The following is a 21,689-nucleotide window of genomic DNA, read 5'->3' as shown; positions in this document are numbered from 1 at the left end:
TGTCATGATAATCTGGGGGAGTTTAAATTTTTGAAAAACTTGTTTAGAGCATTAGCTTTTAGCTTTTAGAAAAATAGCTTTCAAACATAAGTGTATAAGTTCTAAATTTCAAGATCAAGTTTTAAATTTTCAAAACACGTTTCAACTTTGAAACGCTTTTCAAACATAAGTTTTCAAAATCAAAATTCCAAAACTAAGTTTGAAAAATCCAGTTTTCAAAACTGATTGAAATTAATTTTTCAACACTAAGTTTGTAAAAGATTCAATTTTCAAAATTAAGGAAAATGATTTTGAGAAGCTTAGTTTGTAAACTTAAGTTTGAAAAATCTAATTTCCACAATTTTCAATAACAAAGCAATTTTTAAAACTAATTTTTGTAAAATTTTAACTTTCAAATCAAATTGTCAAAATTAAGTAAAATCTAATTTTTCAGAACTGGATTCAGGATAATTTTCAAAGTGAAGTTAAACATTAAGAAAAATGATTTTGAACTTTACTTTTAGTTTTCAAAAATAATTTTGTAGAATTCTTTTTCCAAAATCAAATTTTCAAAGTTCAAAAGTATTAGTTTCAAAACCATGGTTTAAAATACTAGAAAAGTTTAGTTTTCAAGGACTAAGTAAAAAGGATAAAAAGTTTGTGATTTAAAACAAACACTTGTGAGTTGATTTAAAAATTTTTTCACAATTTTAAACAGGTTGATTTTGAAAATTGATTTTTAAACTTTGATTTTCAAAATTAAGTTTAAAATTCGATTTGAAAAACTAAAATAGTTTTATTTCTCCCACTGAACCTGACATAAAATTTTGAAAATATTTTCTAAATATATTCAAAGTAGAAAAAAAAATTGAGGTATAATTTTCTAGAGAGATTTTAAAGAGAAGATTAAAAAAATAACACTTAAGGAGATAATTAAAAAATAAACCTCCCTCTAAATTTGATACTCCTTTAATTTATTAATCCTCCTTATTTATTACTCCCCCTTAATATAAAATTTTACAACCGTAACATATTTTCGTACCTAAGTGTTTTAGGCGATTGTATAATTATCTTTATAAAATTGTTCATTTAAATTTGACTAAACGTAATTAACGTTAGATTCAGTTGAAATAAGTTAACCTTTAGTGTAATGTTAAGTAAGATAAGTTGTTATTAATTCAATAATTAATCAATATTAATAATTTATTGATTAAATTTTGCTTGATTCAATAATTTAATATAATCTAAATTTTGTATTAATTGATGAAGGTGTTAGTTATAATTTAACTTTTCATTTACTTCCTTTTAAGTTGGATTAACTTAGTTTAAAGTTGGTAGTAATTTGAAGTTAACCTCGTTATTAAACAAGGTTAAGTAATGTTCAATTTAAGTGAAAAAATAAAAATAATTAATATTTTAAAGGTTGATTAAAAAAATGACTTAGAGTAATTTTAATATTTTTACTAAGGTTAAACCTAGGTGCTAATCAAATCAAGCTTAGTTCTCAAATAAAGTTAAACTTAAATAGTTAAGTTCTACTTATTAATTACATAATTAAGTTTAAAGTTAAAGTTAATGAAATTTAAGTTTTTAAGTCAGGTGTCTAAGTTTTAAATGAATTTAAAAGAATTATTATTATTATTATTATTAAGGGATTTCTAACAAGATTTTAAAATGATTTTTATAATTATTTAATGGCAATACGTTCAATTCAGTTTTGATTTTAGATTTAAATTAATATCAGTGATTAATTTAGGTTTAAGTTTTAAGTTTAAGTTAAATTTTTAAATTTTAATTGTAATTAAGTTTTAATTTTCAGTTAGGTTAAATTAAGTTGAAAAGTAATGTTTAAATTAAGTTTTAATAATTTTTAATTTAAGATTAAAATAATGTTTAAGGAAAAAAAATTTAAAATCTAAATAATAATTTTTAAAGTTTAAATAATCAATAAGAATAATTTTTTGTAAGTTAACAACATTTTATCAAAGTGAACAATAATCTTAAGAAGAATTTTTCAAAATGATTTATTAAAGATTTAATTTTTAAAATATTTTTTTTATTTTTTTTACTGATTTTTGAAAGAGTTTAAAAAGTAATTTTTAAATAATTTTTAAAATGGTTTAAAATAATTTTTAAAAGAGTTTTTAAAATAATTTTTAAAATAATTTTTAAAAGAAATTTTAAAATAATTTTTAAAAGAGTTTTTTTTAAAAACAATTTTTAAAATGTTTTAAAATAATTTTTAAAAGAATTTTTAAAATAATTTTTAAAATAGTTTTAAAAGAATTTTGAAGATAATTTTAAAATAAATTTTAAGTTTAGAATAAAGATTTTAAAGTTAAATATAAAATTTTTAAAGTTAAATTTTTAAGTTAAATAATTTTTAGGTTAAAATAAATTTTTAATTTAAAATAATTTTTAGGTTAAAATAAATATTTAAGTTGAAATAATAAATTTTTAAGTTAAAATAGTTTTTAGGTTAAAATAAAATTTTCATTTAATATAATTTTTAGGTTAAAATAAATTTTTAAGTTAAAATAAATTTTTAAGTTAAAAAAAAATTTTATTTTTAAAATGGATTTTTTAAAAAAATTAATTTTAATTTAATTTAATTTAAAATTTGAAATTTAATTTTAATTGATTTTAATTTAATTTGAAATTCGAAATTCGAAATTTAATTTTAATTTAGTTTGAAAATTAATTAATTTAATCCTTATTCATCTCACCCGATCTAGATTGTCAATCAGGAAATCCTATAATTTTGTGAGATGAATTAGATTTAATTACAGAGTTTGGTTTAACTCTTGTTAGATTCAGGTTTAGCTTTGGTCTCAACAAATAGGCATTCTTTGGATAAACTTCTAAGCTTGGTGAGTCACTTGGACGTCATTAGAAGTAATCAACCTTTCGAGGTTTTCCGAATAGTCCTATCCACGGAGCTTAGTACTAAACCTTGGTCTAACTAGTTAGGATCCATTTAAAGGTAGCTTCGGTCGGTTCCACTTGGCCAAATGCACCAGATTGAAGTCATATCTTTCTAGACATGCGATGTCCAAGCTTCCCCAACGTACTATCATCAAAAAACTTCACCAGTACCATGATTCAAGTTAAACTTGAACCCTCTTTAACTAGTCCTAGTTACCCTATCGGGTAGGTTGGTTGGGGTTACCCTTTTCGGGTAGATTAGTTTTGGAGGTGCCAGCTATTCTGGAGCCTCCCCCTGAATTATTGGCCATTAATTTAAGATTTTTGTATAATTAGAGTTGGTTTTAGTTAAGTTTTAATGTTTAATTTGTAATTTAAATTTAAGTTTTTAATTTTGAATTAATTAAATTGGTCAAATTATCTTTTTTTTTAAGAGAGTGTATTTAATATTTGAATTTTCTTTCAATTTTAATTTTATTGGGTTAATTGAATTGTCTTTCTTTAATAGCTTATTTTTAAAGTTTAAGTTTTTATTTATTTTTAAATTTGAATTAACTAAACTGTTTGAATTATATTTTCTTAACGGTTTATCTTTTAGCTTTTTATTAATTGTTGATTTTGAAATTTCTAGATTATTTTTGTTTAATTTGTTATCTTTAACATTTAATTTTAAGTTTGTTAAATTCCGTTTTGATTTTATCAAAGTGTTTGATTTTATCCTTATATTTTCTTTGCCTTTTAAATTGATATGGTTAATTGAATTTATTAGATTAGTTTTATCTTTAAAGTTTAATTTTTTATTAATTAAATTATCTTGATTTTGGATAACATTTTCTAGACTGATTTTATCTTGATTATTAAATATTTTATCCATTTTCTCATTTTTAGCATTTAAATTCAAGTTTATTTTAATGTTTGACTTATTTATGTCTAAATGCTCACCTAATTTTAAATTTTCTGAATTAATTAAATTATTTGAATTGATTTGGTCATTGTTCTGTTTGACCAAGTCAAGGTTGATGCCAAATTGATCAGAGTCTTGATTGACTTGATCAGAGTCTAGATTATTTTGTGATTTTGAATTTAAATCTAGATTATCATGCACCATACTTGGACTAATTTCATACTTATCATCATGCTGATTATTTAAACTACTATTAGCAGGGGTATTTTGATAAATATTACTAACCTTGAGCGCAACCCCTAATTCAGTAGGCTTCTCCGTTGGATTTGACTCGAGTCCATATTTGACTTTAACTTGATCTTCTAGCTCCATCGGCGTCTCGTGAAGCTTGATCAACTGGGTCCACAGCTCATATGCATTCTTGTACTTTTCTAATCTTCATAAAATATTGTTAGGTAAAACATTACAAATAATGTTACTTACCTTTTTGTTCAGTTCCGAGTTTTGAGAAGGTTTCCTCAAAATTAGCATATAATCGATGTCTACGCTTCCTAAGAAGCATTCCATTAAGCGCTTCCAGTAGTTGAAGTCTTCATGATCGTATGGTGGTGGTTCGCAGGGGTTCCGTCCTTCTTGAAGAGTCATTATTCTTGCACATAGAGAAACAGAAAAAAAATCCCAAGACTTGGGCTTGGATTAGTAGTGCTGAAAAAAATAATATTTCACTATTTTCAGAAAAAAATAATAAAATATTATTAAAATATTTGAAAAAATATTATTTCAAAATTTTAAAAATGTAATATTTTTTAAATACTAAATAATGGTGAAAAGATGGCGATGTATTTTTCAAAAACCGTTTTGGAGGGAAAAAAAATGAAAGGCGTAAGGTTTTATTTAAAAGACAAACAATATCTAATTTTTTTTCCTTTAAAACGACCCCCCTTTGCTTGATTGGTGGTTGCACCAAATCAGAGCGGTACCTGCTCTGATACCACTTGTTGGATCATGAGAGTTCGATAGAGGGGGGGTGAATATCGATTCGAAAAATAGTGTTAAAGAGAGTTAAACGCAGCGGAATTTAAAAACAATAGACACAGTAATTTTTACTTCGTTCGGAGCCTGTGACGACTCCTACTCAAAGGCCCGTACTCCGTGAGTACTTTCGTTGGGTAATTCACTAGTAATTCGAAATAATGATTACAAAAACAGTACAATGAATGCTAATGGAAGTTAAAACAAATACCGACAAGAATTTAATAAAAAAGGAAAGGAGCATATTGTCGGAGCTTTGTTAGCATCGCAGAAGTGCAGAGCAGTAGAGCAGGCAGTAGAAGACTTTCTTCTTGTAGTTATATTGAAACTCCTCTCTGACCCTTCTTTTATATGAGGATAGGGGCGCCCCGGATCCCTTCCGGGCACCCTGGTGGTACGTGGCAGGTCCAACCAGCAAGCTCCACGTGGCGACGCGCGAGTTTGGATAAAACTTACCTTTGGGCGCCCGGATCCCTTCCCGGCGCCTGGACCTCCGAGCGCCCGGACCTCCTATTTCCAGGAACTCCTTCTCTTGCAAAATAGAGTTAGTCCGAGGCAAATATATATATCCTGTAAAACAGATTGTTAGCACAGTTAAAGTTCAACAAAGCAATAGAAAAAGAGTATGACTTAGATTCCGTCTTTCCGAGACCGGAATCTAGTCACGATCTCGACTTAGATATCCGAAATGGATCTAAGTCGGATCGACGCCTAATGTTCCCTTCCCAGGAACGCGTCCTCGCAGTCACTCCCCTCCAGTGACTTACCTCACTTACCTGCCAGACGTCCGGTCAGCCCGTCGACCCGTCTGGACTTCGTGCCAGCTATCCGGTCAGCCCGTCGACCTAGCTGGACTTCGTGCCTAAGCGTCCGGTCAGCCCGTCGACCCGCTTGGACTTCGTGCCAGCTATCCGATCAGCCCGTCGACCTAGCTGGGCTTCATGCCAGACATCCGGTCAGCCCGTCGACTTGTCTGGACTTCTCCTGCACACTCGATCAGAGTGTTAGACAACAACAAGCTAACTTAACCTGATTTGTCATTCATCAAAAGCTGCGTTAAATCGTTTGTGCAAACCGCACCAACAGCATCCATAGTCACCACATCACACCAAGTATTATCAAAATATTTGCCAATTGAAAAAGACATGAGACATCGTCGGCCTACAGTTACCTCACTATCTTTATTTAACCAGGATAACTTGTATGGTTTAGGATGACAATCTGTTTTCAGTTGCAATTTCTAGATAGCCTTAGCAGAGATTACATTCTCACAACTGCCACTATCGATGATCATCTTGTAGACTTTATTAACGATGGTGTAGGTAGTATGAAACATATTGGTTTTCAACCAATTTTCCTCCTGATCGCCCTTAGGAGTCAGCAAACTCTTACAAACGACAATGTCTTTTGGCCATCACCATAAATCACCTTATCAGATGCATTATACTCCGGGTCATTAATTGCTTCAATCTCTTTTTCCATATCTTCCTCAATCAACAGATTTTTACCTTTCTGATTAGTAGGAGAAGGTTTCTTGCATCGATTAGCCTTGTGTCCTATTTGCCACAACGATAACACATGATATGAGCATTAGGATTATAGAACATGAACCTTGATGGCAAATGGATCAATTGTTTTGGTCGCCCCTCACCACTAGCTTCTGATTCAATTATTTTTCAACAACTAGTGCACGCTGGTAGGCTTTAGACACCATCAAAAATGAATGAAGGCTGAGGGAAGCTTGTAGGGGATGACGCAACCCCCTATGTATCATGCGATCATTTGCTCCTCCGTCTCAGATAGGCCATTTTGGGCTATCAGCTAGTGGAATTCTTCTGTATAATTGTCAACTCATCTCATGCCCTATTGCAATGAGTGAAGTCACTGAAATATAATTTGGTGTAGCCGAAAGGTAGAAAGTTACCACTTAACTTCTTCTTCATCTTCTCCTAGTCATCTATTTTGACTTGCCCTATCTGTCCTATGAACACCACATCTGTTCCCACCACACCGATGCCCGTCCCTTGAGTCTGATGGCAATAAGTTTCACCTTTATCCAATCTAGAACCTACTTATATTCAAATATTTGCTCCACTTCGTTCAACCAATCGACAAAACTCTCTACTTATAACATATGAGAAAATTCAAATAGTTCAACTTGAAAACCAAGGTTTTTATAAGGCTCCTCCCAAACATGACATTCCTAGCTAGCATTTAGACATTAGTAAGGATTCTCAAAGGTAGACTTAGATCCTTTATCTGAAATCCCTAGACCTTCAAGGTTTCACGCTGCCACCATTGCTGATATCTATTGGGTTAACTCTGCAACTTGCCTCCGTAAATCCTCAATCATCATTATATCCTAGACGTTGCACTCATGGTGCTCGGCTACCTCAATTAGGACCTAGCTATTGTTGTTGTAAGTATCTTGAGTGAGTTTTGATATGATTAGCCATGTTAAGTTAGGTCCTATTGTATTTGATCTTTGTGTCTAAGTGTATAGAAACTTAGGAATACAAGTCAAGTGGAAGACACAACTAACGAGAAGGATTGCACGTGAAGTGAGTCGATAGACTTAGTGCATCCGAGAGACAAGGTGGTGTGGAAGAGTACACCGGCAGACGAGAAGGGCGCACGACGCTTCCGAGGGACGAGAAGATGGAGCGGTAGACTACTCAAGGAGAAGGCCGGGTTGAGTTCGGATAAGCTCAACTCTAGATAGGCGGAGAATCACCCAAGTGACCAGAGAAGCAGTCGAACAAGTCAACATGAAGTTGACCTATCCAGGCACCTAGACCAAGTCCAAGCGCTCAGACTCTAGGTGCCCGGACCACCCTGGTACAATAGGGGTGCCTTGGCGAGACGTTTCTAAGAGGATGATGTCGAAGTTCATGTCAGCAACACTCCAGACACCCAGACCGGTCCAAGCGCTAGGGTGAGGATAAAATTTTATCGTGAAGCTATTGAAGAGTCGTTGGGGCGGCTGGACCTACTTCAAGCGCCCAGAGCTGCCACGTCAACTAATGACCAGTAGGCTATAAATAGAGTCATGGTCCTAGGAGTTTTAAATACAATGCTTGTTTCAATTATTTACTACTTTTCAGTTTTCTGTACTTAATTATTGTAAGAGGCTACTCCGTCGAAAGGAGATTTTTAGTGGAGCTTTCAAAGTCTTAAACTAACAACTGTCTCAGTTGTAACCAAGTAAATTGCTCGTGTCTCTTACTTTTCTTTTATGTTTTTATTTCTAACTAACTAATGTGTTTGTCTTTGATAAAATCAGAGAATAAAAGAAAGTGTTGATTTTATTTTCAAAGTAATTCACCTCCCTCTCGACGGTTGTACCGGGGCCTATAGTTACAACCGTGACCATGACCACAATGACCCTCCATTGAATCTGACGCTCGACTTTCTTAATTAGACACTGCCAGCTCTGCTACCAACTAATGTTAGGCAGGATAAAAATTATCCCACGGGCTAACGAGAAGGAAAATTGGAGAACTCAAGAAGAGAGAATGCTAAAAATAAGGGAAACTCATAGGATTTACCAGAAAAATAAACTTTGTTTAATAAAAGAGGGATCAATTCTCATACAAATAGGCATGTGTTTATATAGATTATAGACCCTAAGACAAAGAAAGGAAAGAAATCACTATATGAACCTCGATTCTAATCTTGTAAAGAAAGAAATGTGATCTTTCTAGAAAAGATAATTTCTTGACAGAAATTAAAATTAATAAAATAAGACACTGTTATAAACTAATTATAACCCATAATTACTAGGAATACCAAAAATACCATAACTACTATAAAAGTAGAAATTATTAAAAATAGTAATAAAATCTTCAAAGGATCGGTTGATGGCCTAAATAGTGGAATTTGGGCCCCAAAATTGGCAGTTATTGATACACTATAAAAAAATATAGATTTTCAAATTTTACATGTGTGACCATCGATAGAGCATGATTTCGAGTCCTGAGTCAAAAGTTATGGTCATTTAAAGTTTAAAGCATCATGTTGGGTTGAACCTGAATTAGGAGGGAGATAGTGGAGGTAAGGATAGAAAGAATTAGCTTGGCACATAGTGTGAGTCAGTTGCAAGAGGAGATAGACATGTTGATAGTTGTTGTAGCTAGCGATCAAATGAAATTGGAAACCATCGCAACCAAGGAGGCAGCTGTCCAAGCTGGTTTAGATGCCAGTCGGAAGGAGCTGGGGCTTTTGAGAGTGGAACTAGGAGCCAGTCGAGGGGAGGTTGAGTCGGCCAAGGCCCTAGCGAAAATCTAGCGATGCAATCTAAAGGTTGCTCTTATTGCAATTGAAGAAGCCTGAGCTAAGGCTCAAGGCCAGGAAGCCTCCTTGGCGGAGCTATAGGCCTCTATGGCGAAGGTGGAGGCCTAAAAGGACTAGTTAAAGGGCCAGGTGTTGAACCTTAAGGAGCACTAGGCAGGAGAAGACTAGCGTTGGGCTATTAAGAAAAAAGAATTCCTTCGATCGAAGGAATTTTATTATATGGTCAGTACCCACTTCATCTGAATGGTGCAGCATCAAATTGATAATACCCTGAAATAATTGGTAGAAAATGGAAAGCTTTTCACTAACTTTCCCCTCCTAGTCATTGACCTTTAGAAAATCAATGAGAGCATCCCTGATGAAGATGCTATTGACTTTAAATATGTACTTATTTTTTTTCGTCAATTTGATGAAAATTTGGGAGATTTGTGTTGCTTTCCACTATGATTGTAGAGATGAGGATCTCGATTCCTACTATGTCTGAGTCTGGGGGAGTTTGGATCCTGAAAAGGATAAGACGATATGGTACTCACTCGACCCTTGTACGAAGGGGAGTCCACTATCGCAGCTTGGAGGTTCTCGACCCTAACTACGTCCAAGTCCATGGGAGTTTGGGACCTAAAAAGGACAAGGCAATACGATACTCATTTGACCCTTGTATTTTTCTTTACTTTCTTATTTCATCATCAAAATTTATTCTTAATAATGCATGTCCTTTTGATTCATTGAGTATTCTTTTGATAATTATTTTTAAATTTAATATCTTCTTATTTCATGTATCGCGTTGTTACATATTTCTCTTATTATATATATTTCTATCATCTCTTTAATATAATTTATTTTCCATATTTTATTTTACGCTGCTTAGTTTAGCCGTCGTGCATTTCTTTCTTTCATTGATAACATACTTAGACATATATTTAATACTGATTTATATTGAGTAGTTAAGTTTTCTCTAATCATATCTTCCATTGCTAATAAGAAATCAAATTAATTTTTCATATTTTGATTCCGATTATTAATACTAATTAGTATAAATCACAATAAATATTACTAATCCAAAAGAGAAATTATTTTTTTTATTTTAAAAATATTCATCATTGAGCTTATTTGTAATAAATAAAAATAAATCAGAAGATAGTTAATATTAAAACAAATTAAAATGTTAAATTGTATCATGTAATAATTAATATTTTTCTATTTTAATAATAAATAAAAGACCAATTATTATCTCTATTAAAATTAACCAACTTAACCATTCCGTTCTTCAAAATTAACCAACTTTTTAAAGGAAAATTTGCTACTAGGTAAAACCGGGAGTTGAGTTGAGTGAGTGGATCTTGTTGGCTTATATCCTGCCGAGTGGAGATTCATCGGTGTGGATATCCGCCAGCCAGAGCCCGTATTCTTTGAAACGTTGTATCTTGTTTTGAAGGCCTACGATGTAGTTGTTGTGGACGATGGCGTGCAGGCCTCGAGTTCTCTCCACCCAATCCCCGTTCCGGAAGTATAACCCTCCCGATGGGAATGCAGCTTGAGGTAACAAGTACAAGTCCACCTGCAGCAAACAGAGAGAGATCAATATTATTGTGAAAAAAAAAAAAATTGAAGAGATCGATCGATGAGATTGCTCTGCATTTGTACTAAAGTAGACTAATTCATGAAGTTATGGAGTACGATTAAGCATGGACGTACCTCTCCTGCAGTTTTGTTCAGAGCAAAATTGAAAGCAGGCTGGTCGTTCATTTGTGTGTTCTCGGACCAGGGCTCGTTTTGGATTTTCTCGATCCAACTGCTCATCGCCATTTTGGCGCCCCTCGTCGGACGGAGGAAAATCATGCAGCTGCAGACGTAGGTCTGGCCGTTGGTCCCTGGCGGCGGCAAGTCATGAGAGTGATTTAGGGGCTTCACCTGTTCATATGGAATTGGGGACGACTGTTCTCAGAGGATATTTACAGCTAGCTAGCACATATTGAAAGCTAGCGTCCACAGTAGTACTTACGGCGACATCGTCGTCGGCGAAGTATACGTCATGATCGCCTTCGAGGTAACGGAATGGATCCGCCACCCACACTATGTCGACGTCGTTGTACATGACGCTGTATCCCAGCTCCAGGACTTGCAGCAAGTGGCGAGGCCTCCGCGATGTGAAGTTGTAGAACCCCTGGAGATTAAGCAACTCATGAATTATACCATCAGCTAGCAGCTAGGCAGCTAGCGATTATGATTAGAGATCGGAGGAGCACCTGAGATCCGTAATCGTGGGCAGTTTGGGAATCGGGAGCGGGCTGGACCAGGACGGCGTGGCCGGGCCACCGGCGGTTGATCTCGTAGAGGGTGGCGTAGTCCTCGGCGAAGATAAGCACCTGGTCCTGCCGCTTCTGCCGCGCGATGCTGATGAGCCAGTTGTTAAGCAAGGGGAGAAAGGGTTCGCTCACGGAGGTAACGATGAGGGTGTCGTTGCGGGCGGCGAAGCCCGCAGCGCGAGCGACCGTGTAGTCCTTCCATCGGGATACGGGTCCGTCGTCGTAGAAGAGGGCGAACATGGGTCGACGACCGGGCAATGGGACGAAGACGACAAGGAAGAGGAGGAGCGCGAGGACCGAGAGAAGGCCGGACCGACTGAGGAGGAAGGAAGACATGATGCCTTGTGGCTGGGCGGCGCTGAAAGACGCACGCGAAGACATCAGTAGGCCGTGTTTAGCCACCGTCGGCAGCGGCTGCTGCCGTTGATTGAGGGACATGAGGGATCGAGGAGAATGATTTAAAAGTTAAAACGACAGGTCGTTGAAGCTTGTACGGCTAGTCTTGTTGACCTATTGCGAGACACCAGTTTCTTGACCTGTGACGTTGCTGTTTACTAGTCTGAGAAAGAGGACAAGTCCGTAGCCGGCCGAACGGTGGCGGAAGGGAGTAAGGAGGGCGAGGCAGCGGATTGGAAAGCGGCGGCTTGAAATAGGAGGAATTCAATCGCATTTAAACGTTGATGGGGAAAATCAAATATAGCAAAGAGCAAATGTCTTCATTACTTGGTGTTTCAGTAGTTTCTAAATATTTAGAGTTGGAATTTTAACTATTATATATTATAAGGTGATTTTTGTTAGTGGTACGAAAAATGTAAGACGTTGACTGCAGGACATTAGGGACATAAGACACTTGTGCTTTTAGTTAGGGATAACAATGAGTCTGAGTTAGATCAGGTTTTATATCTTTGTTCTCATCTCGATTTATTATATCTGTCCCTATCCTTTTTAAAAATTTTCATCCTCATCCTCGTATTGATCAAGAATTAGATATTCATCCCTGTACCCATACGTATTAGAAAGATATATCCTTTATATTAATAATTTTCTTTATTCTATCTAACTTATCATCATTCAACAAAATATATTACAATTAATATTATATAAAAAAATATAATAAAAATATATTAAATATCTATAACCTACTCCTATATATATTGGGAAATGTTATGCCTCACACGTGAGCGAGTAGCTCCAAAAAAAAAAGATTTAGCTTCAAAATTTTTTATATTTAATACTATAACCCGACCTTAAACCATATAAGCAAAACCCTTCATACCTGATTATCCGATTGATGCGATGGTAATAAGAGCCTATCAACTATAAGTCAAAGGAGAGATCAACTATCGACGTGGAGGTCAAAGTCAAGACGATTAACGTCAGAGAACTAACAGGCCCATCAAAATTGGCCGAGCGAAAGTCGACGCCAACTACCAACCGGATGGGTGGCTTGTGTGAGTGAATCACTTGTTCCGTCAGGGTCATTACGGAAAGAACATTAGATGCTCACAACTGACCAAGTGAATGCTAGGCCAACCGAAGCACATGTCCGGTTAGGTAAGAAATAATTTGTCGAACCAAGGTATTGCGGAGAAGAGCAGCTGAGATCGACCAGGAGAGGAGTCCCGACCGAGCGGCTTCCCCACTTAGACAAGCAGTGGGACCCCTCCCGTATCTCGTAATATCCTTTTGGGAGATAATGCAACTGACAATAGGGCATGATCAACAAACAAATCGTACAACAAAAGTTTCTACTGTCATATCCGAGATTTGCATGCCCTATTAAGGTATGTGTTGGAACCCCAAGGTTGTTTTGGTGTGATCAACATGTTAAGTTAGGTCCTGTGTGTTTCTAACCTTGTGTCTAAGTGTGCAGGAGCTTAGGAACACAGGTAGTCGAGCGGAAGACGCAGCTAGCGAGAAGGGCGGCAGTCCGAGGGACGAGGTGCTGCGGAAGAGTACACCGGCGGACGAGAAGGAAGCGCGCGGTGGTTCCGAGGGACGAAAGCCGGAGCGGAAGATTGCTCGGAGAGCAAGAGACGCAGCTAGCGAGAAGGTCGACGACCGAGGAATGAAGACTGCGGATGAGTACGTTGCCGGACGAGAAGGAAACACGTGGCAATTCCGAGGGACGAGAAGCCGGAGGGAAGCTCGCTCGAGAAGACCGGAAGTTGGGTTCGGGTGAGCCCTTTTTCGGATGGCAGAGATCACCCAAGTGAGCGGATCCGAAGGAGAAGAACCGGACCGAGGCGGGACTAAACCAGAGAAGAGGTCCCGGACGAAAAAGTCAACGGCTGTTGACTTTGGGCTCCGGGGCGCCCGGACCCAGTATTTTTACCAGATCGAGTCAAAACTCGATCTGAACGTTGGGGGATAAAATTTATCCCCCCCCCAGGGCGCCCGGAACCCTTCCAGGCGCCCCGACCAAGGTTATAAATATAGCCTTGGTCCAGAAGCTTTTCATCAATTCAGAACTCACGCTTTTCTTTCAAACACTTGTACGCTTTCTGTAGTTAGCTTCTATTGTGCGCTTCAACTTTGTAAGAGGCTTCTCCGCCTGAAGGAGAAATTCTAGTGCGATCATCTTTCTTGAATTAACAACCTCCCCGGTTGTAACCAAGTCAAAACCTGGTGCCTCGTTTTCTGTTCTGATCTTAGTTTATTGCTTTGATTATTTTTACAAGTGTCAGTTTAAGAGTTCGAGAAGGGTTGGTTTGTGTTTTGATTTCTGCAGGGTTATTCAACCCCTCCCTTCTAGCCGGCCCAACGGTCCTACAAGTGGTATCAGAGCCAAGACGCTTCAGGAGGACTAACCGCCAATCGAAGCAAAGATAATGGCCGGACCAAGCATCCACCCGCCGAAATATGGAGAAGATTTCGCTACGTGGAATAATCTGATGCAGGTATTTTTTTACCACAGACTTTGAATTAACTTTAACAATGGAATCCGGTTTTGTAGCTCCAGAAGGTAAGGAAAAATGTCAATGGACAAAAAAGGAGCAGGCTGAATTCGTGGCGAACGGCAAAGCAGAATACCATCTGCTAAGCGTTCTTCCACCTCAAGAAGTCAACAGAATCGGACAATACCTCTCTGCAAAGGGACTTTGGGAAAACTTCCTCGAGCTGCACGAAGGGACTTCCGAAGCCAAGCTCGCCAGAAGAGATCTGCTTCGGAATCAGCTCACCAGCCTGCAACTTGGAGAAGATGAGACAGTCGCGCACTTGCACTCGAGAATCAAAGAGATCATCACCGGACTATCGAATCTCGGAGAAACGGTAAGTAACCGAGATTCGCTAAGGTACGCACTAAATTCATTTCCTAGAAATTCAAAATGGGCATCACTAGTAGATGCCTTTTATATTTCTAAAGATTTAGAAAAGATCTCGTTAGAAGAATTTTTTTCTACTTTTGAAGTGCATGAGTCAAGATGTGCAGGAATGAAGGAGCCCAAGAATAACGTCACCCTCAAAGCTTCGAGAGACGAACCAGAGTCGGAATCCTCTCTCGATGATGAGGAAATGGTAATGATGGTAAGAAGATTCAAGAAGCTTTGTAAATCCAGATCTACTAACCATCCACAGGGGAAGAAGAAAAGGACGATCCGCTGCTACCACTGCGACGAAGAAGGGCACGTCAAGGACAATTGCCCCAAGCTGAATAACAAGAACAAGGAAAAGGGTAAGAAGCCTATCCAAAAGCGAAAAGCCCTAAAGGCGACGTGGGATGATACGTCGTCGAAGTCAGAAGTCGAGGCATTCTCCGGACTTGCTCTAATGGCAAGTCATCAAGACGACGACTGCGAGTCAAGCTCTTCCGAAATGAGCATCGAGAGCATCGATGAAGGGGGAGCTTCGTCAGAGGAAAGCAGTAGTTCAGGGGAAGACACGGAAAACGAACTCGACAAGGTAAGTCAGGTACGTTCACTTCCTCCCGATAAACTTTATAAATTTGTTAAGTTATTAACTAAAGACTGCTGTAAATTAGAAAAATAAATAAAAAATTTAAAAATAATCTTAGTTAAATCCTGCCCTCTAGAAGAATTAGATAAATCAAAATTGGAAAAATCAAAAATTGAAACTTGAAAATAATGATTTGAAAATTCAAGTAGATAATTTGAAAAACCATGCATGTTCATCTAATTCTAGAAAATTTAAAAATTTAAATTGGTATTATAGATATCACCCGGGACAAATTAAGAATATCTCTAGAAAATATGTCCCTAAGAAATTTTTAATCAATCCAGTAGGCTGGAACCTTTATTGGGTTCCTAAATCTTGCTTAGTCTAAGTTTTAAAATTAAAATTAAAATTAGCGCTTTTCAGTGAGAAAATTAAACAATGAATTTCTCTATGAGGTTTTGTCTAAGGAAGTGGTTGTTGCTCCAATAACCAAGAAGGCCTAGTGCCTCGCCACGACCTGGAAGCCAAAATATTAAAATAAATGTTTAATTAACTTTCTGTCAAAGCATTAAAATTAGAATTAATTAATGCTTTCAAAGTTTAAAAAAAAAATATGCTTAAAAATTCTCAAAAGATTTTCTGAAATTAGAAATTTATGCTCAAATTACTTAGAAATTTTTGTTCCTAAGTCAGAAACTTAGAAATTTTTTTTAAGTTAGAAATATTTCTCAAAATAATTCTTGCAAAAACTTAAAATTATTTTTATGAATTTATTTTTTTCAAATTTACTAAATCCTTAATCCTTAGATTGTTTTTCTTGGAACCCCATTTTTTTGTGATCAAAGTGGGAGAAGGGAAAGTATAAGTCTAGGGGGAGGTAGATAGATTCAATTTTTTTTCTATCTTTTTTGTACTTAAAATGCAAATTAAGTTAAGTTACTTAATTTTTATTTAAGGTCTATTTTACCCTATCTTAACTTGGGTTGATCACACCAAAAAGGGGGAGATTGTTGGAACCCCAAGGTTATTTTGGTGTGATCAACATGTTAAGTTAGGTCCTGTGTGTTTCTAACCTTGTGTCTAAGTGTGCAGGAGCTTAGGAACACAGGTAGTCGAGCGGAAGACGCAGCTAGCGAGAAGGACGGCAGTCCGAGGGACGAGGTGCTGTGGAAGAGTACACCGGCGGACGAGAATGAAGCGCGCGGTGGTTCCGAGGGACGAAAGCCGGAGCGGAAGATTGCTCGGAGAGCAAGAGACGCAGCTAGCGAGAAGGTCGACGACCGAGGAATGAAGACTGCGGATGAGTACGCTGGCGGACGAGAAGGAAACACGCGGCAATTCCGAGGGACGAGAAGCCGGAGGGAAGCCCGCTCGAGAAGACCGGAAGTTGGGTTCGGGTGAGCCCTTTTCCGGATGGCAGAGATCACCCAAGTGAGCGGATCCGAAGGAGAAGAACCGGACCGAGGCGGGACTGAACCAGAGAAGAGGTCCCGGACGAAAAAGTCAACGGCTGTTGACTTTGGGCTCCGGGGCGCCCGGAGCAGCCCGGGGCGCCCGGAACCCTTCCGGGCGCCCGGACCCAGTATTTTCACCAGATCGAGTCAAAACTCGATCTGAACGTTGGGGATAAAATTTATCCCCCCCCAGGGCGCCCGGAATCCTTCCAGGCGCCCCGACCAAGGTTATAAATATAGCCTTGGTCCAGAAGCTTTTCATCAATTCAGAACTCACGCTTTTCTTTCAAACACTTGTACGCTTTCTGTAGTTAGCTTCTATTGTGCGCTTCAACTTTGTAAGAGGCTTCTCCGCCTGAAGGAGAAATTCTAGTGCGATCATCTTTCTTGGATTAACAACCTCCCCGGTTGTAACCAAGTCAAAACCTGGTGCCTCGTTTTCTGTTCTGATCTTAGTTTATTGCTTTGATTATTTTTACAAGTGTCAGTTTAAGAGTTCGAGAAGGGTTGGTTTGTGTTTTGATTTCTGCAGGGCTATTCAACCCCCCCTTCTAGCCGGCCCAACGGTCCTACAGTATGATGTTAGAGACACTCTCTTAACAGATATTTATTGGAACCCCAAGGTTGTTTTGATGTGATCAACCAAGTTAGGTTAGTTCCTGTGGTGTTTTAACCATGTGTCTAAGTGTGCAGGAGGTTAGGAGCACAGGAAGTCGAGCAAAAGACACAGCTAGCGAGAAGGACGGCACGGGAGAGAGCTGACGGGCTCGGTGTGTCCGAGGGATGAGGTGCTATGGAAGAGTACGCGGGCGGACGAGAAGGAAGCGCGTGACATTTCCGAGGGACGAGAATCCGGAGCGGAAGGTTGCTCGAGAAGGCCAGAAGTTGGGTTTGGGTGAGCCCTATTCCGGATGGCCGAGCTCACCCAAGCGAGCGGAGCTGGAGCGAAAGACTCAGACCGAAGTGAAGATGGAGGCCCGGAGAAAAAGTCAACAAAATGTTGACTTTTTCATTCGGGGCGCCTAGACCAGTCCGGGGCGCTCAGAACAGTTCAGGGCGCCCCGACCAGTCCGAAGCGATTTCGGGCGCCCGGAACCCTATTTTTATTCACAATGAAGTGGATTTTAACCATTACGTCGGGGATAACTTTTTATCCCACTCCAGACGCTTGAAACCCTTCCAAGCGCTCCGATTAAGGCTATAAATACAGCCTTGGTCCAGAAGCTTTTCATTAATCAAGCAATCACTGTAACAACACTTGTGCGCTCTTCTTTTAGTTTAGCTTCTCATTTCTGTGCTTTCACTACTGTAAGAGTCTTCTCCTCCTGAAGGAGATACTTATTGCGATCCATTCATTGAATTAACAACCTCTCCGGTTGTAACCAAGTCAAACTCGTGAGCCTCATCTTTTTAGTTTTTGTCTTTATTTAATTTACGCAAGTGTCATTTTAAAAGTCCGAGAAGGTATTTCTTTTTATTTGTGTAGGGTTATTCAACTCCCTTCTAGCCGACCAACAGCGGGCCCAACAAGTGGTATCAGAGCCAAGACACTTCAGGAGGACTAACCGTAGATCGAAGCAAAGACGATGGTTGGACCAAGCATATACCCGTCGAAGTTCGAGGGGGAGTTCGCTAGCTAGAAAAAGCAAATGCAGGTATTTTTTTTAAAACTAGTTTCAGTTTACTTCTAATAATGGAATTCAGTTTTATAGCACCGGAAGGTAAAGAAAAATATTAGTGGACGAAAAAGGAGCAGGCCGACTACGTGGCAAATAGCAAAGTAGAGTTCCATCTGCTAAGCGTCCTTCCGCCACAAGAAGTCAACCGGATCGGCAACTATGACTCAGCAAAGGAGCTTTGGGAGAAGTTCCTTGAGCTACACGAAGGGACATCCTAAGCCAAGCTCGCGAGACAGGACTTACTTCTCAACCAGCTGACCAACCTACTGCTTGAAGAAAACGAGACAATTGCGCATCTTCACTTGAGAGTTAAGGAGCTCATCACCGGACTATCGAATCTCGGAGAAAAGGTAAGTAACCGAGATTCGCTAAGGTACGCGTTAAATACATTCCCTAGGAATACGAAATGGACTTCACTAGTAGATGCTTTTTATATCTTTAAGGACTTAGAAAATATTACCTTAGAAGAATTATTTCCTACATTTGAAGTGTATGAATCGAGATGTGCAGGTACGAAGGAGCCGAAGCACAACATCGCCCTCATGGCAGCGAGAGACGAACATGAGTCAGAATCTTCTCTTGACGACGAGGAAATGGTAAAGATGGTAAGACGCTTTAAAAAATTGTTTAACTCAAGTAAAACTAACCATCCGCAAAATAGAAAGAAAAGGAAGATCAGATGCTACCACTGCAACGAATAAGGGCACATCAAAGACAACTGCCCCAAGCTAAGGAACAAGGACAAAGGAAAGAAGTCTGTCCAAACAAAGAAGTTCAAGACACTAAAAGCAACGTGAGACGATACGTTGTCCGAATCAGAAGTCGAGGCCTTCTCCGGGCTTGCATTAATGGAAAGTCATCAAGATGAGGACTACGATTCAAGCTCGTCTGAAATGAGCATCGAGAGCATCGATGAAGGGGGAGCTACGTCGGAAGAAAGCAGCAGTTCAGGGGGAGCCACGGATAATGAGATCGACAAGATAAGTCAAGTACGATCTCTTCCTCCCGATAAATTATTTAAGTTTGTTAAAATATCAACTAAAGATTACCGTAAATTAGAAAAAGAGATTAAAAATTTAAAATTAATTCTAGCTAAATCTTCCTCGTTAGAAGAGTTTGACAAATTAAAATTAGAAAATGATAATTTACAAAAAAAAATAATCTAAAAAATCTTGCATGCTCATCTAATACAAGCTTTAGAAAATTCAATAATCTAAATTGGTATTTTAGATATCACAAGGGATAAATTAGAAATATTTCAAAGAAATATGTCCATAAGAAATACTTAATTAATCCAGTTGGCTAGAACCTATATTGGATTTCAAAGTCATGTTTAACTTGAACTTTAATTTAGATTTAGTACTTTCAGCAAAGAAAATTAAACGTTTAATTTCTGTATGAGGCTTTGTCTAGAAGTGGCTGATAACCCAATAACCAAGAAGGCCTAGTGCCTCGCCACAGTCTGGAAGTCAAAATATTAAAATAAAATATTTAATTGACTAACTGATAAAGCATCATATTGGGATTAGTTAATGCTTTAAATTTTTTTGGAAATGTCTCAAAAAGATTTTGCAAAAATGTCTAACTTAGATTTAAAAAAAAATTCTTCAGCTTGAACCTTTTTTTTAAAAAAAAAATCTTAGAAATATTTTTTTGTTTTGCTTGCAAAAATTTAGCAAAATTTCTCAAAAAATATATATTTTTTAAAATAGTTAGTCAAAAATATTTTTCTCCTTGACATTTTTTTACTTAATTTTTTTTTTAGAATTATTGCAAATTTTTTGTGATAACAAAATAATTTTTTTAAAAAAAATTTGTTAATTTTTTTTTAAATTAGTACTCTTAGATTTTTCTTGGTATCCCATTTTTATGTGATCAAAGGGGGAGAAGGAAAAGTTAAGTCAAGGGGGAGGCAGATTCAATTTTTCTATTTATTTTTTGTACTTTATTGCAGAATTTATTGTTATAATTTATTTAACCTTAGCTTAACTTGGGTTGCTCACATCAAAAAGGGGGAGATTGTTGGAATCCCAAGGTTGTTTTGATGTGATCAACCAAGTTATGTTAGGTCCTGTGGTGTTTTAATCTTGTATCTAAGTGTGCAGGAGCTTAGGAGCACACACTACAAAAAAACATAACTTTGGGGACAAAAGTTTGAAACGAAAATAATTCGTCCCAAAATTGGGACAAATTTAGGGTCGAAAATAAATTTCGACCCAAATAACCAACAAAATTTGCAACAAATAAATTTCGTTTCAAGTTTGCAACATAAAAAAAATTCGTCCCCAAATCTGGAACGAATTAAAAATTTGTCACAAATTTAGGGACAAATCCTGGATTCGTCCCAGATTTGGGAACGAATCGAGAATTTGTCCCAGATTTGGGAACGAATCGAGAATTCGTCCCAAATTTTGGGATGAATCCAGGATTTGTCCCAAATTCTGGGACGAATCCAGGTTTCGTCCCAAAACTGAAAATACTTTTAAATAAATAAAATCAAACACCTAAGGCTTAAATATGGACCTAGAGACATCGGAATTTGATAAAACAAGTTTTTGTGCGTCCATATCATTGAGATGATCGTAAATACGTCATCATCCATAATTTTTAATTAATATTTTCAGTGATTTGAATTTTTAACACCAAATTAGGTCAAATTAGGATTAAAAAATTCCAAAATATATATATTTGGTAAAAAATATTTTTATTGATAGATTTACGATCAGGATAAAGATACGAGAACATAGAAACTTGTTTCATCAAATTTCGATGTCTCTAGGTCCGTATTTAAGGCGTCCAATTTTGTTTATTTTTTTTTTTTTGATAAATAAATTTTTGGGACGAATCTCTGGATTCGTCCCAAAATTTGGGACAAATCCAGAGATTCGTCCCAAACTTTGGGACGAATTCCTGGATTCGTCCCAAAACTGAAAATATTTTTAAAAAATAACATCAAACACCTAAGGCCTAAATATGGACCTAGAGACATCGAAATTTGATGAAACAAGTTTCTATACGTCCATATCATTGAGCTGATCGTAAATACGTTTTCATCTGTAATTTTTAATTAATATTTTCAGTGATTTGAATTTTTAACACCAAATTAGGTCAAATTGGGGTTTAAAAATTCCAAAAATATATATATTTGGTAAAAAAAATATTTTTATTGATAGATTTACGATCAGGATAAAGATACGAGCACATAGAAACTTGTTTCATC

At 37.1% G+C, this 21,689-nt stretch overlaps 1 protein-coding gene across 1 annotated transcript; it reads right to left on the bottom strand.

Moving 5' to 3' along the window:
• Window positions 1-10,481: 10,481 nt before the first annotated feature.
• LOC121990271 (UDP-D-xylose:L-fucose alpha-1,3-D-xylosyltransferase MGP4-like) lies at window positions 10,482-11,883 on the bottom strand. The gene is made up of 4 exons (XM_042544439.1): window positions 11,380-11,883; window positions 11,136-11,297; window positions 10,829-11,044; window positions 10,482-10,691 (listed from the first exon to the last, which is right to left on the bottom strand). The coding sequence occupies exons 1-4, from the start codon at window positions 11,875-11,877 to the stop codon at window positions 10,482-10,484; spliced, it is 1,086 nt and encodes a 361-aa protein (XP_042400373.1). The 5' UTR covers window positions 11,878-11,883.
• Between the last annotated feature and the right edge of the window lie 9,806 nt (window positions 11,884-21,689).

Source organism: Zingiber officinale, chromosome 6B (genome assembly GCF_018446385.1).
Source record: "Zingiber officinale cultivar Zhangliang chromosome 6B, Zo_v1.1, whole genome shotgun sequence".
Taxonomy (NCBI): domain Eukaryota; kingdom Viridiplantae; phylum Streptophyta; class Magnoliopsida; order Zingiberales; family Zingiberaceae; genus Zingiber; species Zingiber officinale.
Note: the sequence above shows the minus strand (reverse complement) of the source record. Positions and strands in the feature narration are given on the sequence as shown.